Raw genomic sequence first — 18,868 nt, forward strand, 5'->3', positions numbered from 1 at the left:
GAGTTGGTTTTAGCTTTCCAGGTTTGATTTTTAAAGCTGTTTATAATTCTTACTAAGAAATCAGCAGCTTGCTGTAAAGGACTGGTGAGAACAAGTGTAAAACTAAACTCAAAACTGCATCAACACACATACTAATGTCGTTAAGAGAAGGAAAGAAAAATTAGTTTAAAAGCTTGAATTCAAATTAAGTGGAACTTTAAAAAACCAAAATGTTACCATGCCTGTGCAATTACCAAGCACATTAACTTGTGTTCAAACATATTTGATGTATTACTGAAGTTAAATCATAACTAATAATGGTAAAAACAGATATACAGATTACTTATTAACTTGAGTGTGGTTTTGAAATAGAAATAAATTAGTTTTACCTCTGGTTTCCGGATTTTAAAGGAGAAAAAGGCATTAAAAACTAGTAGCATTTTACATGGGACATTTATCAAAACAAGACAGAAGCGTTGACTGTTCTGCTTTGCTTTGGTCCCCACTGTTCTGAACACGTCCTTGTTTGCCCTCCATCATAACTCTGCACACATTAATTTCTACGGACTGCAGCAGATGACATGTTCCACACACACATGCTTTACCAGTTCCTGAGAACATCCTGCACAACACACAGCGCAGGCTCCTGCTTTGCTCCCAAAGCTCAGCACAGCTCTTTCTGACATGATCCTCAGCACCAGGCTTCAGATTTGCTTTGTAGCAGAGCTGTTGAAGATGAACGCAAACTGCTTCGTGAGAAGCAGATAAATGAGGAACGACCAACTCGAAACCATCACTTTCTGTGGTTGCTGTGAGAGATGTGGGTAGCGCCGGGTGAATAAAGCTCAGGATCAAAATGCAGCATTACTTCAATTTTTTTTTAATCTGCTTTCCAAATCTTAGCACAGAAAGATACTGATCTACTGCTCTTTGATGGTGTTGCTGTTGTTATTAAGAAAAAAAATGCAGCCAGTAATTTCTCTGGGCTGAATATGAACTTTTCAATTGAAGACTTGCTCCATACTGAAAAAAATTACAATTCAACAATTCTGGCCTAAGTTTCTCCAATTTTGAGCAAGAGCAAGACGTGGTTAGTAAAATGGGATGAACTCGGATGAACAGAATTGTGCCATCACAGGAGTCTGTGGAATTATAAATGTGAGTTTCTCCCACAGCACGGATGGCCTGCTTGCCATCCCAACTAACAGCTGAACTTCTGCTACTTGGAGCGGGCAGATACAGCCCTGCATGACACTTCTTTAACAAATGAGGAAGCCTGGAACTCCTGGAGGATCCTGCACTAAGAGCAGGTTATCTGCTGTGTTATTCACTGAACAGCCTAAGAACGCATGCAGGAAACAACAGACCAATGCCCAATCATTTCAGCATCTTCTATATTCCAAATACATTCAGATACTGAAAATCAAAGCTGTGCACAACAGCTGAAAGATCAAAGTCAACACATGCCAAAGTCCATGTGACTAATTGGGCTCCAATAGAAAGGAGGTGGCCATCACCTACACAGCAAAGCTTATTGTAGCATCACCCTGGGAAAGAGACTAATATGTGACTGCAGAGCTCTGATTCTCATTGTGAAGCCTTTGTGGGGAGCAGGACCACAAATGCCAACATGCAATGGCACCGCAGAACTCTAAACTCTATAAACCAGCCAGAGAGACTGAACTGCACAAGGTGGAGGTACAGCCTGAGCAGCATCTTTCAGTAGCAATGCTGGAAGAAGAATTCAGATGGAAAAAACATTGCATTTTCACTTGGAGGAGGCTTTTAAAGCACAGACCGTGTGCACAGTTAGCTTAATGGTAGAAAGAGGAGGAATTAACAGCTTAGCCATTTTTTCCTCACCAAAATGTTACTTTTCAATTAACTCAGCCTTTTTCAGCTGTTGAAATGAAAAAATATGATGCATAAGCACTACAGACTCAATTCCTTTTCCTTCAGAAATACCTGGTGTCACTGCACAGCAGAGCAGCCCTGTGAGCCATCAGAATGCGCCCAGCTCAGATGCTGCAGCTCAGCACAACTGTGTGACACAGGAGAGCCATCACCCCTGAGATGTGGTTTACGTGGGTGATCACACAGGAACCCTGAGCTTCACAATTTCACTACAATTAACTAAAACCAAGTATTTACTCAGTCACCATTAAAAAAAAAAAGAATAAGGAAGAAGATTCCTATCAGTGTTAAGGGCTGCACATACCTTTGCATATACATTAGACACACAGAACAGAGTTTGCTCCCTTGCAGTCACATTCTTGAAATAGAAGGCAGACAAGGACCCCAGTAAATCCACAGAGGAATACAACTTTTCTTTTCTTGTGACTACCTGGCCAGCCCATACACGAATTTTAGGGCAGATCATTTTGTGCTTGGTACGATGCAGCACTACAACATTTATCTGTTAATGCACAATAAAGTTGCATTTTCCAAATTTAGGTAATGACAGACCAATAATGAGAATTCACAGCATCCTCTGACTTGCATTAGAGCATTTCCTGGAAAGCAAAGTAAATGGAATGGAAAAGCGATGACTGGCATCAGTCAAAGCAGCATCATGGGGTATTTATCCTTCTTAACATAAGGAGCACTTTCATTTACTTATGTACTTAAATCCATGGTGATCATGGATGATATCCAGGAGATGGGGCTTTTGAACACAATTATACCCGTGACAATACTGTGTCTAACTGCTGAACTTGATTACTATGACATGTAAACTTGAGAAGTTTTTTAATTCTATAAAACAAATCTTTAATACTGGGAGAGAAAGCATTATTTGCTTACTGTAACTTTAGGATGTATTCTTACTAATATGTTGTCATATGTGCATTTTACACGTGTGTCTGCCTGCATGCCTAAGCATGTAAGTGGGCAAGCAGTCTCACTATGCAGCTAAATAACCAGCTCATTCCAAAGGTGCCTTATCGTGACCGTACTTGAAGTTCTGGTTTACATGAACTGGTTTGGTTCCCACACAACTGCTCAACCACTTCTTTTAAATGGCTTTGATGTGGCATAGGTTATTTACCATTGTTTAATACAAGCCTGTCTCCAGCTCTTCAGAAGCAGATGTTCTAAAAGCTGGGCGCACAGATACGAAGGATCTCGTGACACCACCTTCCCACTGGTAGCGCTGTAATGATGCCGTTACGTTCATGCAAATACCTCAAACCTGAGGGTTTTAATTAAACAACTGGACTCCAGTCCTTGGACTGAATGCCAGTGGTACCCACAAGCCATAAAAGCTCAGCACTAAAGATTAAAAAACCTAGTTTGAGCTCGCTTAATGTGCTATGAAACTGTGTGTTGTCAACAACTCTGTGATCCCCAACCAACTGCACAACAACCCACACACGCACATGTCCTTTCCAACCAGGGTGTCATACAGATCTTCTTCACAGCTTCAGTTTCATTTGGACCAGAGAGGCCAAACAGAATGAAGAGTAAAGATACAGCTGAGCAAGCTCCGTTTTGTTGGTAACTCCAGAGATTCTTCATTTAAAGCCAAAACACGTGTAAGAAAAAAACAAACTCTTTCCAGGTTATTTCTCAGGGACATTTATGGTTACAAGCTTTTTCTTTGAATTCTAAGAAAATACTACACCTTCACAAAGTGATCTTGAAGCATGCAAGAAATACATGCATCATTCTGTACTGGAGAAGATGAAAAAGCTTCAAAATTAGTTAGGCCAACAGTTCAGAAATGTTACAGCAAGAAGAAAACATTTCTGTTTGCAGCTGGGTTTTTTCACTGTTTATACACAGTGCAAGAGAGGTGAGTACCTGGATTGACTCTATTCCTCACAGCACTTCAACACTCTTTCATTAAGCTTGCTGAATTTCTGTTAGTGGTTGTCGAATGGCAGATATTAATGATTACACAAGGACTGCTCTGTGGACACCTTTCCTTGGAAGTACTGGCTCTGGAGAAGGCTCTTTTGAAGGACACCTATTATGAAACTGAACAAGCACATCTGCTACTGTGTAAGGCTCTCTCAAAGAGAAAAGCAAGACTTCAAAACGTTTCAAGGAAGCAGCAGCAGCCTTCTTTCTGATAGTCCACTGACAAGCCACAAAACCAACTTCTAAGAGCTTTTTCTAAGAGCACTAGAGGAAATTTGAGTGCTTTAAAGCTTATTTTTAGTGACAAAGAAACTTTTTTAGGTTTTGTCAGCATCAACCCTACTATCTTCCCTTACAAGCATAGTAGAAAATGCCTGTGCGAGTAAGAGAATCAAATTAGACCAAACAACAAATCAAAGAGTTCGCAGTTAAGATTTTATCCAATTAACAAACATATAATACATAATTCCATACAGTATTCCCAATCCATTGATTTACACCTTAGATAGTTCACTCCTAGAAGCAGGCCACTGAGTGCTTTTTACTATATTGTGCAATTACATATTTGGTGTATGTATTAATAAACACAGTATCAAAAACAAATATTCATTTTTTTTTCCTATTCATGTTCCTGTAAGCAATAGGGCAGCACAACACAGCGGAATCATATTTAAGCAAAACAGCCTCAGCCTCCCCTGTGTTCTTTTCATCAGTGGTGACACACTGAGTTCCAACTACCTCAAGTACACTCGGAATTAAAATGGAAACTGAAAAGACTCTCAGCCAGTAAGAGAAGAACATGATGGTCATTCAAACCAACGCAAAGACCAGTCTGCTTCTTATTAGGAAATTTTGACAGTGGGAACAGTCTTGTCTGTTGAGCCTATCAGATGTTTTAAAAGCAACTTGCTAAGACTGCTTTACTGGAAGATACTCTTTGCTCTACCTCCTTTTGATCCAACATTCCTTGTTGATTGAAGACTCGGCACAAGCCTTACCTTTGCAGTGTCTGTGTAGCACATCTAATGCAGCAATGAGGAACTCGTGTGCATCTTGTTGCTCGTACCCTGCTAAATGCCGTGCATGAGTCCATACCAGGTGCAATAACCTATATGGAATGTGAGGAGATCGGTGCCCAGAGTAAAACTGCTCAAAGCAAAGAAAAGGACATGACTGTTAACAAGTTACACAGCCTTAATGCATTTAATTATTAAAATCTTTATGAGCGCAATTAGTCAAGTAAATTTAAATCATTTAACTTTGATGGTCTTAATAATGAAAAAGACAGTTTTTAATCACAGACTACTGAAGAAATAGTCTCAGAACTGAGAAGTTTCTTTCATTTAGCTACGGATTAGCATTAACGAAAGAGGGACAAAACTCTCAAAACAACCTGATATCGATGCCTTTTATTGAAAGAGAAATTTCTGAAAGATCTGCCACGTTCCACTTTAAATAAATAAATACATACATACATAAATAACCCAAACCAGTAGTGGTCTCTGCTTTCCTGGCTTGAGGCTCAGCTCCTTCCTCACCCTTCTCCATTTCATCCAAGCCCTGCTGCTGCAACTCCTTTCATCTCATCTGAGTCTGCCACCACCTTTTCCTCACTCCTGACACCAACTCTGGCACCCCCAGCCTGAGGCTAAAGCCAGCAGCCTTCCCCGAGCAAGCTGACTTCTGCCTTCGTTCAAGAACTGCTGCACCTTGGTACTGGTCCCAAAAGCAATGCAGAGAGCTACTCTGAGAGATGCTCCAGCAGAGCATCAGGAAAAGCCCAGACAAGGTTGTTCAGCCAGGTTTCAGGCTCCATCTGGATTTGGAAATACTGGTCTGCAGCCTGATGAGGACAGAATATCTGCAAACGCAAACTCCCCCATGGCAGTGTACCAACATGCATTGATCCAACTGGTATTTCACTGAGGAATGTTACAAAAGAAAGCACTTAAGGGCAATATTTTTAACAGTTGGAGATTTGTACGGCCTTCCGCCTTCCCTGACCTATAAAAAGCTATTTGCCAGTAAAGGGCGCCTGCAACACCGCAATTACATTTTGCCACGATCCTACCAAACTTACAGACGTTTATTTTTAGTTCTTCTTCCCAAACACAGAATACAGCAAGCAGCAAATGCACACAACAAAAATCAGGTTAAAAAACCCAGCAGTCCGTCATTTCTCACTCTTACTGGAAAAGCAGGCTTCCTTTCCCAGTTTCAAGTTCTCCCTCACCCAGCCTGAGCATTTCCTATAGGTGCAAGCACCGGCCTTGGCTACAAACACAGTTGGTCTTCTGAGGGCAAACGGTGCTAGAACTGGCTTATCTACTCATAAAGCCACGTTTCAATGCATTTCCTTAAAAAATACATATATTTTTAATTATTGTGAGCTCCCCTTCTTCCAAATCAGAAGATATACCTCTGCAGCCAACCACCACAAAGTGTTTCTATAAATAAAAAGATCAATACTCCACTGGGATGCCAACAAGAATGACACCAAGGGACCGGAGCGGTGGTGTGCTAATTGAAATCTGCTGACACAGCTGCTGCTCAACATAATTCGGGGGACTGCAGCAATAAAACTTCTCTGTTCTGTCATTCCTTACAATTAGTCCCAGAGCTCGCCAGTCATTTCCACCAACAGCACTCTCCATAATTACTCCACTGCAGACACTGGACCTGCCAGCAGCTTTTACATTCTCTCGTGCTTCATTGGGATGGGAAGAACCTAACAGGAAGCTTCATTGCATTACTGGTGATTATCACACAGAAACTAGAAACACAACCAGGGAAAGCTCTGATAACCATACATGTATGCAGAAGAAGCAGAGAAAGACTCCCTATTCTATACACCAAAATGAAACAAAAGGATCTGAGTGTGTGCAGCAGCAGTATTGTATAAATGTATAAAACATCCATTCCAACTTTGCTGTTTCCTTGCTGCTGGAAAGACCAACTTACCAGCACTGATTCAATACATGAAAAAGATAAAAAACAGAAGGAAAAAAGTCAATTTAAAGCCTTATTTATTCATTATTACACAAAGCTTTTCATTAACTGTGCAAATCTAAATGGTTGTCTTTGTAAGTCACCTCTAAAAGACTTCAGTGGCACAATTCTTCCAAGCAGAAATTAAAATATTTTTCTCTTTGAAAACATTTCCAATCCAACAGTATGAGTTGTTTATTTCAAAGAGGATTACTTCTAGCAATTTGCAAATGACTGGTGAGGCACTATTTAATTGCTGTTCTGGGTTAAAGCAGGATGCAGTGTCCTCAGTCTTATGCACAACTTGAGTAACCGTGTTTGTCCCACTTAAACATTTGACTTGGAAGAGTCTTGGCTTTGTATTTTGCATTACTGCTACCAAAAACATATCAATACTGGTCAGGGAGGAAAAAAAACTAACAAAACAAACACCTGCACTCCTTTTTCCTGCCAGAAAAACACGTAAGGATGTTCCTCAATTCTGTGAATAAACAGATGCATCTGATGTATCCTGTACACATACCAACTTCACACTTCCCTTGTAATCAAGAATTTACAGGCATAAATCCCATCCCAGGCTCCAGTGCAATTTGAAAAGCTAACAGCTCCTCTTAGAAATTAGTTCTCAAAGGACTTCAGTTGTACAGAAAACTTACAGTGGATAAAGGGAGCGGGTAACATCTTCCAGAATATAACAACACTGACAGAGGTTTCCCCAAAAATGTAAAGCTTTGAGGATCCAGACAAACACCTTCAGGCTCTGTGTATTTTCTATTCTGATTTCAGAGATGAGATTTTACTAAATAGGCCCCAAATTTGCATTCTCCCTTACCATATGCAAGGTCTCTATCTACAATAAGGGTCCTAACTCCTTTTCTACTTTCTACTTCCCTTGCAACTTATTTTATATACAAGCTGCTCCAACCCTGTACAATCTTAAGATATCAAAGCCATACATCATCTCATTTCTTCTCCTTTTCGTCCTCACTTCTCAACTTCACACAGTTGTGCTGGGAACTTCGATAGGCTGCTGGGGATGACTAATGATGGGAACAAAGAAGGCTTTGTTCTTTACATTTCTGAGTGGATGTGCTGCATTCTGCTGCATTCCCAGGTATCCTTGCTATTCTGGTCACAGAGTACAAATCCACCCATCCTAATGCACTGAGTGGTTACTCCACACACAAACTTACCTAAACGCTGGGATGTGGACCATCCTAGAATGAATTTTTGTTGGTAAATCAAAACTAAAACACAAATACCAGTGGGTAAAAGAGTACACAAACCCTTTCAGCAAAAAAGGGTTCATGAACATATTCTGTATGTTCCATTTTCCCTTCATCTAGTTCCACCGCTGCTCTTCCCAAATCCTTTTCATTCCTTTTCTTTTGCAATTCATGTCATGGTTACACTGAGAAAGAGGTTTCAGCAGCTCAAGTGAGAACGTTCACTGATAGTTATTTAAAAACAAACAAACCCTCAGATTATTGCTTTGCACGCTTGCAAGAAAAGCTCAAGGTGAGAACTCAGTCTAGAGAACTAACTGGCACTCACCACCAACCCACCACAAGGTGGAAGAACTTTAGACTTTCCTACTTAACGCAGACAAATCATTGATATAACCTATATAATTAAATGATTTTTTTTTAACATAAAAAGTAGGGAGAAATTAATTTCTGTTAAACTGCAGAAGAGTAAAATTTGCTTATTTACATATCCTATGTTTCACTTAATGTTCAAACTGGTCTCTTTCTCCACAAGAATTCTTACTTGCATGCATTCTCCACATCCCCTGGCATTCCATTTGCCTAAGATCACACCTTCAGAAAAAGAAAGGGTGGAGGGGAGATGAAATAAATTAACCCTTGCCCCGATCGTCTGTCACTGGGCAAGGCGCCTTGGGATAACTGCATCCGTTAATCCTGGTGGGAAAGCTTCCTAAAAACAAGATAGAACCTGAACTCAACTTTCCCTGGTAATTCAATTACAAAGGAATTCTTAAGAACCGCAGTGCTGAGATCTCCACTAGTTGGCTGTCCTTCATTCAGACCTTATCTGTGCAGAGATGTAATAGTTAGAATGAAGAATCCTATGCCATATATTTGGGATGTGAAAGATAACCAGATCAGGACTGTAAGATACCTGCCTTAATTCTGCACGTGCAGAAATTCAACTGAATGGGAAACAGAAATTTGCAGTGAGCTATGAACACAATGTGGTATTATTAACGTTAGAACCAATAAAGTTGGATGTGACACAACAGTTTTGTTTGTGGAATACAAAGCGCTTGTTTTACTTTGAGGAGTCACCTTTTGTTCTCCTCCCACAGCACTTAGCTGCAATTGCAGTACAGAATACTGCACTGCTGTTCCCACAGTCTAAAATCAGAGGTGGCTCTTTGCTCATCTGCATGCATCTTACAGAACATCAATTATTAGAACTAATGCAAGTGTAGGCATGAATTCTGATTGGGGAAAATGAAGGCTGAGATTCCCAAAGTTGTGTGTGAAATTAAGCTTGATTACAGTTAAATTTAATGAGAACACTGCACTTAAAGCCCCATTACTGTAACTGCCCATTCTTTACTACGTGCTCATACATAATCCAGCAAAAGGCATCTCAGGCCATCAGCAGGGCTGAGCATACAGGAAAGGAAACACAGACCAGGCTCAGGCAGTGCTGATGTTTCCTCCAGCCACTCCATCTGTAACGCAATACTCATTTCCTCCTTTCCCATGGGATTTCTTTTCTTTTTCTAATGCACGTGTATAAACAGAACATGGCAGAATTAATCAGAATTAGACTTCAAACAACAATCTGATGGAAGACCATAACAGTATTATTTTTTTTCCTTTATAATAAGCAAATACATTTCTGTATTACCAGTCTACAGGAATTATTTTATGTACTTTTTTTTGTGTCTATTGATATTTCCCCATTTAACTCCACGTCTGGTCTGAATAATGCTGTAGCTGCTACCTATTGCTATGTCTGCCTTTAGATTTTTTTTACCTTCTCTCCAGACAGGCTTAGGAATAATTGAAAAATCAATCCAAAAATAAGAAGTACAGTATGCAGCTAATGACTGATAAACAGCATGAAATTTACGGATTGCAGTGAGTGCCGAGTGTGATTAGAAAGCAACTTCATACTGGAAAGGCTAAGGGGACTTCACCTTGCACACACACTGAACTCACCTGCACCGAGCTGCTGCACACAGACATCCCCAGCTACTTTAGGTGCTTTGTACCAACACATACTATGGCCCTGCTTTGCTCTGCTTACCAAGAAAGCAGATGAATCCTGGAAAGGCACAGGACTGGAGTGTATGTGTGAGCTCGTTTTTAAAGACATCTCCTTTTAAAACCCGAAGCTTACGTTTAGCCATATAGCCCTTAATTCATTGCAATAGTAAAGCTCATCTGCTATCAGCTAAGGACAAGAACGTGCCCATCATATGCAGCACAGATTAGACTTAGGGAAAGGCACGTTGCAAGGCCAGTCACCTGGGTGAAAAATAAAAAGACCGCTGCTCATATATGCAAGGTGCAAACTGTATCAACACATTCACCTTCCTACGTCCTCCCAGCCATTAATTTGTTTCCACATAAGAGATAATAGCAGAGGGTTTTCTGTCAGGAAGCACAGAGTCAACATCAGTAAAATACTTACACAAACCTACACAGTTCAGTTCCTCAAACCACAAGGCCACGTACTGCTTTATTCTTATTCCCATTATGACCAGAAGAGCCTGTACCATATTTTCCAGTTACAACTTGCACGTTTAATTAACACACGCATTCAGCTTTGAGATAAACAACTGCAGGTCAGTCTCAGAAAAGCAAGCAGTGCTGCATTACGTCCAATCCCACCACTGCCTAAGCAACGATGACTTAAGCACAAGTCTTCAAAGGCCAAGAGTTTTCTTTTCAGCAATCAGGTATTTCTGACAGCAGGATCTCAGTCTCTACTGCTCTGATTTGCGACCTCAAGGGGAAGCAGAATTTGCATTCCTTCTACATTTGCAAATAGAACACAATCCCTTTTGGGATACAAAACAGCCAACATCTGCGGAAAGGTGATGCTACTGCAGCAAACAGCACTCACCTCCTGAAAAAGCGTAGACATTTCACAGACCAGACATGAGCTGGGGCTTTGCATTTCACATTTGTGCCTGTCGGAGAGGAAGAAATCTCGCAGCAGTGGAGTGTGGGTAAGTGCCTGGACAATACAGTTCATAAAACATGTGTTCCCAAGATTGATTAGCCCTCGTAGACCTATAAAGACAGAAGGGGGAGGGGATGCGTAAGCATTACTGTATTTAGAAAACAGTACATTTAAATTATTTGCATTTTTATGTAATTTCCAAGTTGGTGTTAACAGATTTACTATGTATGTGTTGCTCCAAGTACACAACTTTACGTTTAGGTAGGCTATTGGTTTTGATGTACTCAAGTCACAAACTGCCACGAGCTTTCTTAACTACAGCATGATTTGTTTGTTTTTGGGGTTTGTTTTGCTTTAAATTCTTAGAAGAACATAAAACTCAAAGTACAGCACCACCAACAGCACTATTTTTGCAGAGGCCATTTTTCCAAACATCACCAAAACGTGCTCCCTCCACAAGCTCGTACCCAAAGGCAACAACAACTGATAAACTGCAACAGTATGATACATTAAAATAAATCAGTTTGTTCTGAGGTCATGTAAGAGGCTTTCCCTCTTGCAGGTCACAGAGTCGAAGTAAGATTTTTGTACTGACAAAATACAACAAATATCTTCCTAAGACAGCCAGAAAAGGAAACGGCCTCAATATAAGCCAAACAAAAAGCCAGGCTGTGACACCCAGTACAGATTTTGTGCTTCCTCCTTTCTGTTCAAAACCCGAGATCTGAACAAAACACCCTTGAAGAATAACTGTGAACAGTGCTAGTTCCACTCGTGTTTTAACTACATCACACTTTCATCTACAGCACACATCACAAAAGTCAATTTGGAATAAGAGGATTCATCACACCTTAAGTCAAACGTTCAGTAATGCCCACAGATGATTTCTTGTGCTTGGAAACCAAGGTGCTTAAAGGAATGCTCTTTTGTTGCACCACTGAAGAGAGGTTAGGAGTGGGGAAAGCTTTCAGTCATTTGCAAAGTCTAAGTGAGAAGAAAAACATGCTCAAGTCCTTGAGTACTCTTCCAAAACGTTAATGCCACCATACAGGAGTGCTAAACAAGGTCATCAGGTAGACAAGAATGATTTTTTAATCAAAAGTTTACTCTGAAACAAGATAAAAAAATGCCCTGACACACACATACAATTTTGCTGTCAATTTAAAATGAGCGTGGTCCTTTTTTGCGATATAAACAGAATTACTACATAAACCATGAATGAAAAAATGAATTACTCGATAGAGAACAAACAATTGCCTTGCCATTCTACAGGGAAAAAAAAAAAAAAGATAAAGAAAAGTATCAGCTGGCAACGCTGTGCTAATTAAAAATGGTGCAGTTCCCTTGCAGTACACCAGACAGTGCTCAAAGGGCTCTTCAGCATCTTTCAGCAGGAGGAGGTGTGGTCCAGTTGCTATGTTACCAGAGAGAAACGGCACTGCATCAGCTGGAGCTGCACACTGAGCTGCAGGCGATGGATGCAGAGCCCTCTGAAATCTCCTTTTCTGTACCTAATGAAACACAGCCCTCCTTCCAACAGCTTCCTGGTGCTTCTGTTTATTCACATTGCAGGACAAAGTTCCTCATGTATATTGCAGTAACTTCTATTGGGCAGAAAGCTCATTGCAATCAGCTGCTTTATTTTCACGCTGGGAGGCAACAAATGTGTGCATGTCGTTAACAAAGTGTTAAATAGTTAATTTGGTGTAGCAGTCTGAAAAACAGTGCAATTCTGCAACACTGTACACAGTCCTATGTCAATCCCCAGTCTACACATCTCTGCAAACAATATCAAGCAGAAAGATGTTCGTGCTACGCAAGTGGAGAAATGTTCAGTTGGTATCTCCTGCCTGCTTCTTTATCATCTATTTAGAACTTATTGGTTTTATTTGAACCAATCTGTGCCAACTGATGCTTGTGAGGCTCCCTGGACACGCTTGAGATGCACCAGGGTATTTTGAGCAGAAAGCTCTCTCCCTTTTTCTCTCTGGAAGACTTGGCTATACTGGTTAGCAGCAGCATTCAAAGTCAGCCTGTGCAGCACAGAAGACAAGTGAAACCAGCAGGTCCACCTGGAGACTCACTCTATCTTTTCTTTCCCCTTGATATCTAGTAGAAAAATCACAAGTAAAAGCAAACACATAAAGGCAGCTTTTTGGAATCATTTATTAAACATCATTTATCACATGCCTGAAGCTGGACCTTGTTTCCCTGTGACCACAAGAAGAATCAATCTTCCTCAAAGCTTCCACCAGACAACCAGTTACAACTCCATAGGCTCTCTTGCTTTGCTCTTGCTTGGTCTTTGGTGTCGGTCCTCCACAGGTAGAAAAAAAAAAAAGGGTGCTTCTTATGCTATGGCATCACTTGAATGAAGCAACACAAAACAACCTGCAAAACAGACAAGGCTGAAATGTGAATACCTCAAAACCTTTTAAAAGTAAGAAAATGGTGAATGTAGTAAAACATGAGAACTTACTTGACTGGAAAGGGAAAAAGGTAAAGGAGCATATATAACTCTTATCCTTAAGAGAGCAATGACTGCAGCTGCTAAACTGTCTCTCAAATTGACATCTGAAATGGGACAGGTACAATGCACAGAACTACAGCTAAGCTACTGCATAACTAACTGGAGCATCCTAAAAACATCAAAGTTTGATGCACGTGTACTGAAGAACTGACTGAACTTAGAAAGACACATTCTCTTGCATGGAACTCATATGGAAAAGGAGTTTTATGGGAGAGAATCAGCTAGAAACCAAAGCCCATGCAGCATTCCAATCAGTGCAATATTCAGAAAGTAAATGAGTTGTGTCTGCCACACCCTCTCCATTAAGAAAGTCTGGCAATATTTAACTGGAAGAGACAGCACTGAAACATAACAGTCATAAACTAAGAGAAAAATAAAGTGTCAAAATCTTAAATGGAGCAGTCTACTTTTGTAAGTATGAACATCAGTAGTGCCCACCACTATTAATCATTTGACAGTACTTGTCTAGAGGGTGGGCCGATGCCAACGATTCCCAGCAGACTTAACTGCTCTTATAAGGCTGTGGTACGCTGTAGATTTCTGCTGTGCTTTTTAGTAATAACTTTGTCTCTGATTTTAATGAACCGTTTCCAGAACAAGCAAGATCAACCAGTGAGATATCTCAACTCTAAATGCAGATGGGTGCTCCTGTGGTAATCCTGTTTTGTACAGAAGCACTACTTTCCTCATAACTTAATAGATAAAAATGTAAGTACTGGAAATAAATACTGCAGTCAAGACAGGTTTATCCTGCTTGGTATTAACAAAGAAAATATTTGGTCATAATCACCACTATTTCTGCTCTGTCACATGCTAAACAGGCAGGGTGTAAGCAAAGCAGCAGGAATTCTACTTGTGCAATGCCCTGAGTAGACATAATCCTGTGCAGGAATTTCCTTTCACACTCACTCTCAAAGCTGTAAAAGCAGCAGGCTTACCTTTGTCACCTTCAGTTCTTCCATCTTCTTCCAGTAATGGTTTTTGATTTTTCAGATGCTCGAAGCAACTGATCTGCAACGCTGGGCAAATGTGCTGCTGTGATGCAGGAATGTCCAGAACAGCAGTTCTGCAAGTCCACCCATGCAGGTGAAATGAAAACACCAACACAAGATAAGGAAATTCCACTTCTCATGGAGGGCAGGGGGCACTGGGGAGGTGGAAATGAGAGGACCACACATGAACACAAAAGACTGAAAAGCAATCAGGTGCTCAACTCGCCCCTCTGAAGAGGTTTGTCTCAAAAGCTAGGATTGGTGCTGGGATGGGAAGAAGAGCAGATAAACCAGACTGAACAAATATTACCAGAAAAACCTGCGATTTAATTGAATGAAGATTCTGGAAGCAAAAACGTAGGTCAGCGAATAATGCAACTGTGACATGAATCAGGAAACTGCTCAGCACAACCAGATCAAGAACCTTTGTACATTAAGAACAGGTCAGCACCACCTGAGCGCAATTTTCTGGCCCCAAACCTGACCTTCCCAGTTGCCCATCTGTGTCAGTGGATCCCTGAAGCTCCACCAAATCGTATCAGAAGTCAGTGCAAGCTGAAGAAGTGCTCACTAAAATATTTAGAGGAAGCAAGTTCAACATAACCCTTGGAAATACAGTGCAGCACAGCAATAAACATTTTTTTTTTTTTTTTTAAGTTTGTTTTTTTCATCTTATGTTCATACAGCAAGAACATATTTATAGTGCATCTTTCTGAAAATGCATCTCAAGGGAGCGCTGCCCTACTTCTCAGTACCTAAAGAGGGGAAAAGAACCCAAACCTCTCGGCTCCCAGGTAGAAACCAGACTGCACATTTCCAGAACGCAGCTGTTACAAATATGGGCCCCAAACAACCAACACACCACTGTTCCATTTGCATGCCAGAAGCAGCATAGCTTCTGCTGATGGGGTCAGTGGTAGCAATTATTCTCAAAAGATGGTCCCTTTTGAAAGAAAAAATACATCTACTAATTTCAGAGAGCAGCAGTGTGCAAATAAACGAAACTAGAGAAGCTTACACAGTAAGAAGCGTGATGTTCTGTGCCACCACTGGTCATGTGAGCCATCAAAAAACCATGACACTGCACTGGATTTATTCCACGGTACTTCAGCTAAAGAACCCCTTCTCAGTTCCTGTGTGGAAGCCATACAGCAGCACAAGCAGAGTCTAATTAGAACTGTTTTGTTCAGAGTATTTTACAAACTCACTGATGACACTCAATATTCGTTTTACTTTGAAAACAGAACCTATGAAGAAGTACTGCTAATAAAGAGAAGACTTATTTGTACCCGCTGCATTATGAACTGCTCCATAAATCCCAAGTTTACCTGCACCTACAGAGGCAGAACAACAATCACATCAGAAAAAGCTTTCTGGAGAAAAAAGACATCTCTCAGGAAAAATAGCATTCGTATTCTAAATGAAAATCCGTCTTTATTCTTCCAATTTCTGGCAGAAGATTTTGGATCACTGTATATTTTTCATTATTTTTGAAATAAATTACTTACTAAAAAAAAGTTTTCTCATGCGTACAGAAATAAGCTGTCCTTGATTCCGCTTCCAACAGAAAACTCTGAGGTCCAGCTACAAGAGATGGCACACTGGAGAAGAGAATGCTATGCCATGAAGGGCACACGTACAGCAAAGCCATTAACTGCTGAAGTTGAACAGAGTGCTCTTCCTTGCCTGTATCATCAGTATCAGGAGACAGAGACTACTTAGATGGACGCATCACTCAACCTGCAAAGTTCTCTGTTTCGGATGTCAGTGCTGTACAGCAAGTGGAATCATCCTCATTACTTGTCTGTTTACCCTATTACCAAAACTACTCAGCAAAAAAGGAGGGTTGGTCAATTAATTACCAGGGATTAACCAAATGTGACTCCTTCTGCAGCTGAGTAACTACCAACTCAAAATAAAATCCAACCAATGAAAACAGACCACAAAAACACACCAGGAAATACACCCTATGCACCAAAGCTGTGACCTTAACAACATGTTCTGCAGTCCACTGCTGGGTTGTTCTTTTTCCCCCGGTTGTTTGCTTTTGTCATTGTTGGTTTTGCTTGTTTGTAAGGTCCCGGCCAAGAGTTGTTTTGCTTTTAGAAAGAGGCACTTGCTCACCTTTCACACTGCCAAACGGTTCAAACACAGTAAGAAAAAACAAAACACATATGAGCAATGTGTCAGTTTGTATTTCCCAGTTAGGCTGTAAGACAGATCTCCCATTAAGTGCCAGGACAGAGAAGCAGCACTGAAACATGTGCTCAATTGTTTCATTCAGGTTCACATGACAACCCAAAGTCTTTTGGCAATAACTTCTGGCACATTTCTGTGCAACTGGGACAGCTCCATAGTGACCTCAGCATTCATGCAGACGTTCCCAATTCATCCCTTTTTATTCTGTGTGAGGAACGCCATTCAAAATTTCCCATTTCCACATTTTCCTCCTTAAAATGCCTGAAAAAAAAGTTAAGTTACCAATAAGTCACAGCCTACCTACATTAACTCGTCCAGACACACCCACAGCAACGGTGGTGTCTCAGCAACAGAGCTGAGTTCAATTACATTCAGTGCAGATCCTGCCTCTCCTGACTGCATTGATCGCATTTGGCATTTTTATTTAACAGCTTCAAAATAAAATCACATGAAATAGACCTACGGAAGTGATACACTACATCAAAGTAGTTAAAATGTAATGGGAAGACAGAACAACAATTCAAAAGCAACTGAGTACATAGGAGAATCTATGTGAAATTAAGTTCAATTAAAAAAATACGGTATAGGAAATGAGAAAATTTAAGTTCACAAAGAGGAAATAAGAAGCAACAGCTATTATAGCAATCCAACCTAAGTGACATGACATAATCCTGCACTGAAGGGGCAAATGGTACACTGTGAAACTCAACAAGCTTCTGATGAGGCTGAGAGGAGGTTACTCTGCCCTGCTGACACAGTAAGGCTCTCGCTGATGATGCCCGGAATAGAGCACCCAATTTAAGAGATCTATTCAACCCAAGGAGAAGGCAAGAACAGGAGTGAAAATTTGCATGAAATTAATACACGAGACTTGAGAAACTAACTGAAGAACCCACTGGTTGAGTCAGTTAATTAAAAAGATAGTGCCAATGGAGGAACAGACAGGCTGACAATTTTCAAATACGTGAAAGGCAACTGCAAAGAGGACTGTAATTAACTCTTGTGGCCTATCCAAGCTATAATAAAAAAAAGACTGCGCTCACAAGAAGTGAAATTTAATTAGATATTAAAAATAATTGTTTCACAGTTAGAAAACATTGCAACAGGGGAGTCCGGGACTCCCTGCAGTTGGAGCTGTTGAGAAGCAGCTCTCAGTTGTCAGTAATGGCCTCGTACACCTGACCCAGACTAAGAGAAGGCATGAAGTGACCCCTCCACCTTTTCATTGGGCTGTTCACATATCCAGATTAATAGTACAGCATGATACAGAACGGAGCAACCACCTCTGACAAGGTGGGAAAGGCAGGGCATTTTCACCTGACAGCTCATTCAAACTCACAGCTAAGCGATGCCAAAGGGGATGCTCCCGCCACACCGAGCTGGCACCTGTTTGACTCCACGGTGAAATGGTTTAATGTGCCAGCCTGGCAGAAAAAGCTGCCTCACCTTGAAAGGGTTTGCATCACCTGCAGACGGTGATGAGCTTTTGACCCTTCAAGCAGGTTCAAGCAGCTCAGCAGAGGTCAGAGCAAAAAGCCACGGCCGCAGTCAGGAGGGGCTGCAGAAATGTCAGTTCCAGAGGCAGCCAACCCTCCTGCCCCCAGAACACCTCTGCTGCAACACACCTCCAGTGCAGGCAACTGTCTGACGCCACAGTCTGAGCAGCAAAACAGCCACAGCCTGAATGCACACATAGCTATTCCTACCATAGGGCCCTGGAAAGCAAAATTAACTGCCCTGCTTCCAAGGAAAGGACTCTGCTGCTATAGAATCAGGGCTTCTAACTATTCTCAATGCCACTTTTAGGCTGCACTGATATTTTGCATATGAGCTTTTGCATTTGTGGCTCAGCGCATCATTCATTGTAGTAATGCAAGAATAAAGTCAGAGGATAATACAAAAATCAGTCAGCATCAGGATCTGGTACTTCATTTCCTTCCTGTCATACCTGCTCGTGTGGATCAACAAAAAAGTTTGCATTTATGAGCAGTGCTATAAATCAGCTCCATAGGAGCTCAGCAGCAGCCGTGAATCATACTGTACTTCCAATTAAAAGCAGTGGTGTAATATTTGAACAAAACTGCAGTCAAGCTCAGCATAGCAAATATGGATTTGTGGCTTATTTGAACATAGAATTGCTAGCAATGATATG

The 18,868-nt window shown here is 40.9% G+C and overlaps 1 protein-coding gene across 2 annotated transcripts in view; it reads right to left on the minus strand.

The window, feature by feature from the left end:
* Nucleotides 1–18,868, minus strand: part of USP22 (ubiquitin specific peptidase 22) — an 87,168-nt gene that overhangs the window by 13,253 nt on the left and 55,047 nt on the right. For both annotated transcript variants that reach the window (XM_052679539.1, XM_052679538.1), the window contains 2 exons: nucleotides 10,936–11,105; nucleotides 4,839–4,986 (listed from right to left, as the gene is read on the minus strand). In XM_052679539.1, coding sequence (XP_052535499.1) covers nucleotides 4,839–4,986; nucleotides 10,936–11,105 — 318 coding nt within the window. The remainder of the gene's footprint in view (nucleotides 1–4,838; nucleotides 4,987–10,935; nucleotides 11,106–18,868) is intronic.

Source organism: Tympanuchus pallidicinctus, unplaced genomic scaffold, assembly GCF_026119805.1.
Source record: "Tympanuchus pallidicinctus isolate F22 unplaced genomic scaffold, pur_lepc_1.0 scaffold18, whole genome shotgun sequence".
NCBI classification, from domain to species: domain Eukaryota; kingdom Metazoa; phylum Chordata; class Aves; order Galliformes; family Phasianidae; genus Tympanuchus; species Tympanuchus pallidicinctus.